The sequence below is a fragment of the Trichosurus vulpecula genome, chromosome 3 (assembly GCF_011100635.1).
Source record: "Trichosurus vulpecula isolate mTriVul1 chromosome 3, mTriVul1.pri, whole genome shotgun sequence".
NCBI classification, from domain to species: domain Eukaryota; kingdom Metazoa; phylum Chordata; class Mammalia; order Diprotodontia; family Phalangeridae; genus Trichosurus; species Trichosurus vulpecula.
The window spans coordinates 87,104,614-87,115,684 of NC_050575.1; the positions used below are offsets into that span (position 1 = coordinate 87,104,614).

The 11,071-nt window shown below is 49.1% G+C and overlaps 1 protein-coding gene across 1 annotated transcript; it reads right to left on the bottom strand.

Annotated features, from left to right (window-relative positions):
• Positions 1-5,584: 5,584 nt before the first annotated feature.
• NKX2-5 (NK2 homeobox 5) lies at positions 5,585-10,717 on the bottom strand. The gene is made up of 2 exons (XM_036751609.1): positions 10,253-10,717; positions 5,585-7,286 (listed from the first exon to the last, which is right to left on the bottom strand). The coding sequence occupies exons 1-2, from the start codon at positions 10,605-10,607 to the stop codon at positions 6,679-6,681; spliced, it is 963 nt and encodes a 320-aa protein (XP_036607504.1). The 5' UTR covers positions 10,608-10,717; the 3' UTR covers positions 5,585-6,678.
• Between the last annotated feature and the right edge of the window lie 354 nt (positions 10,718-11,071).

Here is an 11,071-nt window from a genome sequence, read left to right on the forward strand (position 1 = left end):
GAGCAAAGAGGTGGCTGATTCCTAAGTATCTTCTCATCTACACTCAGAAGCGACCTAGGAATTCCCAAGTGGAATAAGTCACAGCGGGGTAGAAAAGGGACCTCGAGCATTATCTAGTCCAACTCTTTCATCTTACAGTTAGGGAAATCGAGGTTCTAGGAGTTGTGACTTGTCCAAGATCACCAAGGCAGTGAATAGTAGGAGTAGGATTCGAAACTAGTTTTAATTCCGAATTCAGGTTCCCTCGCCCCTCTCCCCACCCCCGCCCTCCACTCTGCGTACTCGCTCCCCTTTTTCCTCGTTGTAGCAAAGTGCTTCTGTATAACGAGGACTCCGGTCCTGGGAGAGTGTGACCCTCAGTGCCACTCGGACCCTCATCCCTACATCTGGTGACGCTCCCTTCTTGGCAGCCTCAATGCCATTTTCAAGTGAAAGCCGTTAGTTGAGCTAAAAAAAACCAGTGTTCACTCTGCTTCAATCCTCCCCTGCCGGACCCTGGGTGGCTTGGCTCCGAGCGCCGCCCACCCGGGGGTTAGTGGGGAGCTGGCAGAAGCCAAAGGCTTCTGCTAGCGAAAGAAGTAGAGTGGTCTGGGTAACGCCCTTCAACCCCTTTACGCTGGAACCCTTCCCGATTTCCGTCAAGAAGATCGGGCTGGGGCCTGGTTCCAGGCTGGGGTTCGGCATGCGGAGTAACCGGCGTTCTGCCTGCGGAGGACGCTGGCCTTGGTACGCATCTTGTATTGCGACCTGGCCTGCTCTCCGAGGCGGACACTGCAGTCTCCAAGCCTGACTCCTTCCTCTGACTGGAACCTGTCTCCGCAAATGCGTTTCTCAGGCTGAGCAGGGAATTGAAAACAAGACAAAAAACATCTATTTTATTTAAATACTGTCTTGTCTGCCTTTCTGTTCTCTGTCTCTGTGTCCTTGCTCTGAGATCTCACGTCAGCCCACTCACGCTTAAATTCAATAGGTATGAATCTTCGTCAACTATTGAAAAGCTTTGTTACCCAATGAAAAAACACATAAGGCATGACTCCTACCTGAAGAACTCCGGGCAAAAAACATAGTGTGTGTGTGTGTGTGTGTGTGTGTGTGTGTGTGTGTGTGTGTGTGTGTGTGCGCGCGCACACCGGTAGTGTATGCGTGTGATTAGGCTGATTTCTGACAACACTCTAAGGCTGTAAATTACAGACCAATTGTGGACTTGAGCTGGTAGAGTTTCCTCACCAGAGAGATTTCTACATTGCCATTGGTCCAGAATCATAAAAATGTGTGTGTATATGCGCACAGACAACGTATATTTACACCTAGATTTATACGTATGAGTACATATGTACATGTATAAATCCTTATGCTCATATATCTTTTAGATATATACAAGTAAAACCTGTCTGTGTATTATGCACATATAAATATGCCTATATGATATCTGGACCTGTTATTTCGAAATGCCTGTGTGGGAATTTTTCTACTGAAGGTCTTTTGGTCTTTTACTAACACAGGTTGGGAACTGGTTTGTAATTCATAGCCTTAGCGTGTTGCCAGAAATATTTTCCTCTAATAGACTTTCCCCCTTTCCCCTACTTAATGACCTTAAATTTTATTCCGTTTATCCGCTTGCAATTTATTTTAGTATACAGAGTAAAATCTGGATCTAATTTTTAATACAATGCTATCTAATTTTTCCAATAGTTTTTTTAAATTAATCATTTCCTTTCCCTGACATTTTGCAATGTTTGTTAAACCCAACATTAATCTCTTGTACATATTATGTTTTTTGTTCCCACACCACCACAACCCTCTCCAACTTGTACCACAAAGAGAAGAACAAGTTATATGTGAAAGCGATTTGAAAAGAGCATCTGGGTTCCAGTCCCAGCTCTTCTTGTGATTACTTTTGTTACATCGAATCAAACACTGCGCTCTGGGTGTCTAAAACGAAGGCCTTGAACTAAATCTCTGAGAAGACACCCAGATATTAACTTCTAGGATTCTAAATCTAAAGCGCTATATAAATATGAGATCATAATTTTCAGGGTAGGCAACAGTCTTTGGTTGGTTGACTAATAAGTGAATCTTCGAGCCTCGGAGGGAGAGAAGACGCAGGCCGCTATAGACTTCGGCCTCCCACGTCGAACTTCCTACAGTAAGACCTTTTCTTGGGCTCTTTGGATCACAAACGTCCCTGAAAGCGTCCGAGGGTAGAGGCCAGAAAGCTATTCGATTTTAGATTAGAAGCTCCGCTAGGCTGCAAGTGAAGTTTCGTATTGGAGTCAGGGTGGGGGTGGGAGTGGAGGGGAGAGAGAGACGGAGAGAGAGAGAGAACGAGAGACAGAGAGACTGAGACAGACACAGACAGACAGACACACACACACCCCGAGACAGAGTGTGGGACCGGTAGAGATTAACAGAGACACAGAGATAGACTGACAGACAGAGGTTGACAGACGCCAACAGACTGAGGGACAGAGACAGGCGGAGATTGAGAGACTGAAGCAACCAGAGACTCACAGGGAGAACGAGAGACAGAATCAGAAAAACAGACACATAGAGTAAAATATTTGGTGTAATCCCTGAGGGTTCCAGGAAGTGAACTGCCCACGGTGCCTAGACCGACCCGGTGGAAACCTGCACAGGCCTGAGGCCAGGGAGAGACGCTTACGGAAAGTACTTGTCACTCTTTCTCCCTTGGGAGGAATCTCGTATTAGCTTCTCTCTTGACCTCCAGGCGCTGTGGGCAGCGGCCTAGGGTTCAGTCAGATTCCGGCCGGAGATTGGCGTCTGAATCTCGGGAGCTGGGGATACAATTTTTTGCCGCGTTTTCAAACCGAGAGTTTAGGGCCTCACTGGGAATAAGCCGATGTTATTCCGGTGATAAGCGGTACAATGCACAGGCTCTCTCGTCCTTGCCTTCCCCACCTGCCTGGCCTAAGTTTAGGGAGCTGGCGGCTCTCTGGCCGTGTCTCAGGGCCATAGCCGTCCAGTCTCCTCCTCTGTTTACTGATGGTCCAGATAGCAGAGGCGGAGGAGCGCAACCGCTTGCAGCTAGTTTCTGGGATCCGCCTTATAGCCGGCGGAGGCACTCCGAGGATGTTTTGACTGACCTGAATTAAACTGTTTGTTGTTTCTCGCCCCAGTAATTGACAGTTGTTAGGGGTTGTTGAGGAGCCGAGAACTGCCGGTCTTCCGGAGCTGAGCTTTTGCTCTACCCTCCTTTACCCCATTCTCGTTCGTTTGCTTGGTCTGGCTCACAGGAATTCCTCGAACCCTCTACCCTGCACAAGTGGATCGGCCCTGCCAGGGGCGCAGCTCGTCCTCTAACGGAGAAATTTCTTAAAATCCACGCAGTACATAAGATTCCAGCCTGAATATCACTCGCCCTGTCAGACTTCCCGGCTTAGAAAGAAACGGAGTAGCCCTAAATCATCTCTTTAAAAACAAACAAACCCCAAAACCAGAACCCTTTCACCAAGCCCCCTCGGGGTACTAGGCCTTAATTATATCTGCGGATATTCTTAGAGCCCCAGTTCCTCCAACTCCAGTGGATTACAGGTCACGGGGTGTGGTGGAAAGAGCTCAGGCCTTATAGTCAGAAGAGCTAAATTCCACTCCCAATTTTCAATTGTTAGAAAGTTATGCGACCTGGGACAAGTCACTTTGTTGTCTCAGCCTCCCCTCTAAAATGAGGGACAGAAAGCTCTAGAGACCGGAATGTGCTATATAAATATGAGCTATTATCGCATGGAAAGTCATCTCTCTAAAGGCCCCCCTGCATTAAATTCAATGTTCTTGGTGCTTGGACATTGGTGCAATAGCTCAGCGTTGGAGTTGCCAGAGCTGGTCCCCAGGATTGGGGCGCGACTAGGATGCTGCACAGTAGGAAGCTGGACCTGGTGAGCTTCCAGTCTCGGTACCTGGTCATGACGCTGAGTTTTGAGGCTAATAACAAAGTGTTTGGGGGCCGAACTGAGTCATCTTTGAGTCAGTTCTACAAATCTTTATTTACTCTAGGCTCAAGTTTTGTTTTCAGGCTGCTAGAGGGTTGCAATTGTTTGAATGCTTGTCTTTGTAGCCCAAGTACCTGGTATTTCGTTAGAGCCCTATAAATGCGTATCAGTTGATTGATTTCCTAAAACAGATTCGAACTGTCTCACATGAAGATTAAGTTGGTCTATTGACTGCGGCGAGGGAAACACATATATGTGTGTGTGTGTGTGTAGGGGTAACAGTTCTCGGGCTTAGGGAAGTCCCAAAAGCTGAGGAGGAGAGGATGAGAAGAGAGGCAAGAGAGAGACAGCTTTGATGGTGGAAAGAGCTTTGAATTCGTTAAAAACAAAACAAAACGGATTCTGGTCCATCTGCGTGTCACTCCTTATATTCTCTGGGCCTTTGTTGCTTTTCTACAATTACTGTGTAAAATGGTAACTTTTTTCTTGTTTATTCTTATAAATGGAACTGTATTGGTAGACAAATAACCCACCATTGGCTATGGCCAGCCCAAGCCCTCTCCTGCTTGGGCTCTTTAAAGACAAAGCTGCAGTAACAGGACTGTACTCCCAAAGAGTTTTGGAGGTTCTAGCTCCAAAGAGGTAGTTGCGTTTTGAGCCCTGGGTGACCTCTCATGGAAGAGTCGGACCTAGGAATGAGGTCAGAGAAAAGATGGAGGGTGGCAATTCCGTCTGAACCCTTGGAATTCTACCCATCTCAGGAACAGGACTCTCTTATTCTTTGTTACAAAAATGGCTTGCTGGGTTGGAAGGAGGGAGGATGATATGTTCAAATGGGGGAAAAATGGTGCCAAACAAAGTATATCGCTAAAAATAAGGGGATGAGGAAAAGCAAAGAGAAACTCCGCATGGGATCACTCAGTGTTCGAAAGCCTGGATCAACCTAGGCTGATCAACCTAGACCAGGGGTGAGGAACCTGCGGCCTCGAGGCCACAGTGACCTTCTAGGCCCTTAGGTGTGGCCTTTTGACTGACTCCAAGTTTTACAGAATAAATGCTTTTATTTGTTAAGGGGATTTGTTCTGTGGAATTTGGATTCCTCAAAGGGCTGCACTTGAGGACCTAGAAGGCCACTGTAGCCTCGAGGCCGCAGGTTCCTCACCCCTGGCCCTAGACTTAAAGGGGCGGGGGCATAGGGAAGCCCAGGAGGGTAGGGAAGCAGAGCAGTGTCCTGAAGAAGGTTAGCCGAGTAATCAATAGAAGTCCATGAAGAAGCTACCCAGTGTTGGAGTTGGGGTGTAGTGGAGGGTAGTGTAGTGGAAATAATTCCAGGGATAGAGCCAGCAAATGCGTTGGAATCTCAGCTGACACTAGCCGTGTGACCTTGGGCCAGTTATCACTCCACTTTGAGTTTCAGTCTTTCTCTTAGGTAAGATAATACTTGCACCACCTACCTCATTCATTAGATTGTCGTGACTCACACAGCTACAATGAAAAATATGTGTTAAGAGTTTTATAAATTGGAATTGTACCGCTACTGTACTTGTTAGAGTTACTGTAGCTGCTTCTGATACCCGCAATTACTCATTTCTACTGAAGGAGGCCTTTGGGAGCTGAAAGAAGGAGATACCTCAGGCTTAGTTCACGCTCTTTAATGACAGGTCGGGCGGGGTGGTTGGGGTCTCGCTTCTTACAAATAATAAGAAAACATTTAAATAGGGCCCGCAGCAGAACCAGAGAGGGTGAGCTCTTTTCTCCGGCAATTCAGACACTAAGATCCGAGGCAGCCGCTCTGATTGAGGGAGGAGAATGAGGAAAGGAGGTAATGGTGAGCTAGTGAGGGCCAATTTTTGGGGGAGGAGGAGGGGAACAGTTTCCGGGTATTATGCCACCTGGTATCCAATTAGGTAACTCTGGGCTTAGAATGCTAATACCGTTCCTTTCCCCTCCCCACCCCCCAGGCACCTGACTCTCTAAGAACCCGCTGATTTTAGATGGGAGGAGGTCTGACTCCCTTCGAATTCACTGATTTTGGTTGGAGGGCAGGGGACCCATAGACCCCAGCCTCGATGCCTGTAAGTCTGGCCGTGAAATATGATCTTTCTGAATAATAGTGTTGATGGTCAAATGCTCTGGCCCCTGAGAGCCTCCCGGAGCTAGGAGACAGGGGTTTGAAGGGACTGCAGGGGTTTTAACTGGAATTCGGGGAAGGAGATTGACGTGCCCCTCTCTGGTGCTTGGTTCTGGCTGTTGTGCGCTCCGCCGACAGGCAGAGGAGGGTTTTTTGTTTGTTTTTCTTTTTACTCTCTGTCCATCGCTGGATGCCCAGGTAGAAATGCTTCCGTCCAGTGCCGGAACACTTCCTAACTTACTGGAAGCACGACCTCATTCACACAGCCATTAGCCTGGGGCCGAGGCTTTGTCCAGAAAGTCCCAGGTTAACAATGTTAGAGGGGCAGTAGGATTCTCCTGAGGCCCTTTTCTTTCCCGCCCATCCTGGTCCTCTTTTCTCCAGAAGTCCAGTTTAGCTTCGGCTCCTGGGGTTAGACCGACAGGCTCCCCATCCCACTCTTTCCAGCCTCCCACCGCCTCCCTACCTTTCCAGTCAGATGGGTAATGTGGGAGGGGTGGGAAGCAGAGGGGCGTTGGGGGGTCACGAGAGCCTGGAAACCCGCACTGGGACCCCCTTCCCTCCCTTTCTCCACTCCTAGAAAGCCGGAGGCCGCTCTTCCTACCAGGCCCGGATCCCATGCAAAGTGGAGACCCCCGCGTTGCTCTGCGGAATGGGCGTCTGCACTGCATTCAAGTCCCCGACACTGAAGTTCACGAAGTTGTTGGCCGCCGGCGAGGGCTGCACGGCCTGCACTGAGGGATAACCGCAGTTGTAGTTCGGGTTGCAAGCTGGGCCGCTGTAGTTGGCATAGGCCGGGTAGGCATTGTAGCTGTACGGGTTGATGCTGACGTTGTAGGGGGAGCTGTAGGGAGAAGAGTCCCCCAGGCAGGGCTTCCCGTCTCTCACCAGTACTGGCACGGCTATCCTCCTGGGCGGGGGAAGGCCCACCATCTCCAGAGTCTGGTCCTGTCTCTGTCTTTTACATTTGTACCTTCTGTTCTGGAACCAGATTTTGACCTGCGTGGAGGTGAGCTTCAGCACGCTGGCCAAGTGGTCTCTTTCCGGAGCCGACAGGTATTTCTGCTGTTTGAACCTTCTCTCCAGTTCATAGACCTGGGCCTGAGAGAACAAAACCCGGGGTTTCCTCCTCTTTCTCTGCCTTGGGCGATCGGGGTCTTCTAAGTCCTTTTTCTCCAACTCCAGGTTCTTCTGCAGGGAACAAAGATCTGCAAGGCACAAAGAGGGAAAGCCTCAGTCAGGAGCAGTGAAAAGGAGGGTTGGATGCTGCAAGTGGTGGCTGGGAAGGATGTTCAAAAAGACTTTTTAAAAAATTTGATTGATGGGGAGTGTTCTAGTGGAAAACTTTTTTTCAGTTTTCATTTGTTTTGTTTTTAAAATGACTAACACTTCAGAAGGGAAACCTTGCTTAGATCTGGGAGGGGAAGCCAGACTGGAAACTAACACAGTCCACGGACAATTGCGGGCATGTGACAGAACATTCCTATACAGAATGGTAGAGCTGTGGGTGGGTGGAGAAGCCTTAGAACCCAGTACTTTAAGGCTAGAAAATATCGTAGCGTCTTTTCAGAGCTCGGAAGGACCTCTTCAATTTTACAGTGAAGGAAACTGAGATTACAAAATTGGAACTGGAAAGTGACTTGTCCAGGGGAAACTAGTTAATAAATGGCAGAGCAAGAATCTGAACCTAGATCTGCCAAGTCTCGAGCACTTTCCACTAGACTCTACAGTCACTTGGAGTACAAAAAGAAAAAAAAAGGAAGGAGGGAAGGAAGAAATGAAAGAAAAAACAAAGAAAAAGAGATAAAAAGAAAAAAATTATCCCACTGACGAACTCCTCCCCCCCCCCCCAAGAGTCAGATGATCACGATTCGATTCCCTGTCCTATAACTTACTATCTCTGATTCTGGCAAGAGACTCCCCCTTTCTAGGAGGCTTGTTTTCTTAACCGTAAAAAAAAAAAGTGGTTTGGATGAGATGACTTCTAGGTCTTTTTCCAGCTCTCTATCATCCCATGAGCCTAAGAAATAGGTGGATTGTGAACGTCAGTAGTTGAGAAAGCAACCTGTCTAAACACTTAATTAGTTTTTGGCGGAAACCAAGAGGCCTGAGTTCAGGCCTTCGGAAAGAGATATTGCTGACCACTTTCTTGCATTTGGATGTGGTGTCATCTGCTCTTATTCAGATAGTCCCGCCGACCTCTTTCTACTTTTCCAGCCTCCCTGCCTCAGTCTGGGACGAAACTATTAACTTCCTATACGGGGCCCTGTGATTGCAAACCAAAATCTTTCTCTAACAACTGCTATCCTTGGGGATAGCCCCTAGTCTAACGGTCTTTGTATCCTTATGTACCTCTTCTGTGAGGAAACCGAGGCTGGGGAATGGTTTCTGGAGTTAGCAAGCTCACATTTGCTCTGAAGTTTCCAGAGCACTTTCTTCAGAACACTCCTGTAATGGTGGGTATTGTTACCCCCATTTTACGGCCGAGAAAACTGAGTCTCTTGCAGGGGACTCGAGTTGCTCACGATCTCACGGTAAATTGGTGGCAGAGCCTTCAGTGATTCGGGTCTGGATCTACTAACTCCAAAGTCAATTCCCTTTTCACTGCCCCACGCTGAGGATGCAAAACCTTCTGCTTCAGTTCTGCGAACCCGTTCTTTACGAAGAAACTATCGATCTGCCTAAGGTGCTTTGCGTTTTTCAGCCTCCGAGGGCAGAAGCTCTCTCCTGGCCTTGCAGACCTTCAGTGCCATATCTCTGGGCCCTGGGGGTTTGATTTGGCCGGGACGAGAGGAGAATTATCACTTGGCGATCAGGAGGCACCGAGGTCTGGACGGTGTCAGGCAAACCCAGCTCGGGCCACGTTGTGTACCGGACGCTAGCGGGTTGGTCGCTCTGTGAGTACAGCTTCTTGGTACTGCGGACCAACCAAAAGTGGGGGGAATGGTTTTTACCTCTTTTTCTCGATCAGCACTTTAGGGAAGGACAGGGCTGGACTTTTCTAAAACATGGCAATTTAAACCCTGCAGTAAAATGGGGCTCCAGAGGTCACTCTGGGCCATCTACCGGCGTATACTTTCCCAAAACAATTCTTAAACGATTTTCTTCTGCCCCGCCTCCCCCCCCAACTTCCACCACTGCTAGGTTCCTCTTCCTCGGACCTCAATACTAGATCTCACGTTTATATAGGCCTCATAGTTCATAGGGCGCTTTACAAACTTCATCTAATTTCATTCCTATAACACAGCTCTGATGGAAGCAATACAAGTAACATTATCTCTATTTTATTGCTGATAAAACTGTGGCTTGCCCAAGGTCACGTGACCTGTAGATAGCCGAACTGGGGCTGGAACCCAGGTTCTCTGACTTCGGATCCAGCAGCTTCCCCGCTACAATCAAACTACACCAAGTAGAACTGACCTATTTAGGGGAGATGATGCTTATGGAGAGAAGTCCCCTTGGAAAAAGTGTTTTCTTATTTAGTATATATCATATGATCGCATAGCATCCACAAAGCTGTGTGCATTGTACAAAACGAATTGAAAGGTAAAAGAGGGTTGCCCTCTTGCTCTTTATTTCTTTCTTCATTTCGTAGATTTTAAGATGATACAAGGGTATAAAAGATGGTAGGTGAGTAACATACACTATAAATGTAGGACCCAGAATTGCCGCAGGCTGGACCTGGATTAAAATTTCCTGCAAGTCCTCCTCTCCCCCCGCCCCCTCTCCCCACATCCCCTGCAAATCAGAATAAAATCCAGCGTCTCTTTCCCGGCCAGGGTGAAACTTAAAAGTCTTCCTCCCGGCCCCCAGTTTCCGTCTTTCTATCTTTTCTTGTTTCTGTTTCTCGCAATCTGGTTTTGTCCAGGCCTGGTTTTGCAACTTCGGGGTTTAGAATTAAAATGGACCCCAAGTAGCCAAAGTGAGAGAGGGGATCCTCTTTCTCACTCCTCTCTGGCAAGTCAGAAGACAATAGATCATCCCTCTCTCTTCTTCTTCCCCCTCCCCCACACACCCCTCTTCCCTGCCCAGTTTAACTACGGACGATTGTCCCAGGCGTTGACTCCGTAGCAGAAATACTCAGTGGCAGTGAAGCCCAGCCCGGCTCCGGTAGCCCCAGCCTGACCTAGGGGCTGAGGCTATTTGTCCGCACACCCCACAGTGCGCTATTTACCTTTCTTGTCAGCTTTGGGCTCTTTGGCCGGCTCCATGTGCGGGTAGCTCTTCCCGTAGAAGGTAGCCGGGAAGGCCGGGCAGTGCTTGGCCGGGCCCAGCCCGTCGGTCAGAGCCAGCTCCTGGAGGCCGGCGGTCTCGGGGCCGCCGTACGTCTCCTGCTTGAAGGCGGCCAGCATGCAGGACGCAGGGGGCAGGCTGGCCTCTAGGCGCGCGGGCAGCTCCATGGCCGCCAGGCTTCGGCGCCTCCGCTCCTCCTCCTCCTCCTGCTGCTGCTCCTGTCGCTGCTCCAACTCCAGGTTGAGGATGTCCTTGACGGAGAACGGGGTGCTGGTGCCCGCAGGGCTGGCGAACATGGTGGGCGGCGCCCCACGGGCTCAGAGGGCCGCGTGTCCGCAGCCCGCCCACAGGAGAGGCGCCCCTAGCCCTACCCGGGGAGCCCACATCATTCCAGCCTTAGCCTTGACTTCAGATGGGCAGGGGGGGAGCAGGTAGGACAGACCATAAGGGAAAAGAAGGAGGGACTAGACCACTTTTTGGGTGACTTTAGCTTGCCATTGGTCAATCAGCCAGTGATGACATGACAGATGAGGAGTTTCTTGTCACCTAATATAGTAATACGGCTCCAAAACCATCCCAACTTTTTTAAAGGGGCCGCATCCCCTTTCTCCCTCCCCCTGAAATATAACCCAGAGCCTGATTCTTCAAAGTGAAAAAAAAAATCAAACTCAACGGAATTTGAATGCCCTGATCAAGCAACCCCTGGGGTTGTTCTGTTTTAGAAACTATCCGAGCACCATTTGCTCTCGAAATAGCGAAG

What these genes read in the sequence shown, in the direction of transcription:
- NKX2-5 (XM_036751609.1), bottom strand. Translation starts at nt 10,607, where the DNA reads ATGTTCGCCAGCCCTGCGGGCACCAGCACCCCGTTCTCCGTCAAGGAC. An exon ending in GCCCAAAGCTGACAAGAAAG is followed by an intron (nt 7,287 to 10,252) that starts GTAAATAGCGCA and finishes TGTGCCTTGCAG; the next exon opens with ATCTTTGTTCCCTGCAGAAG.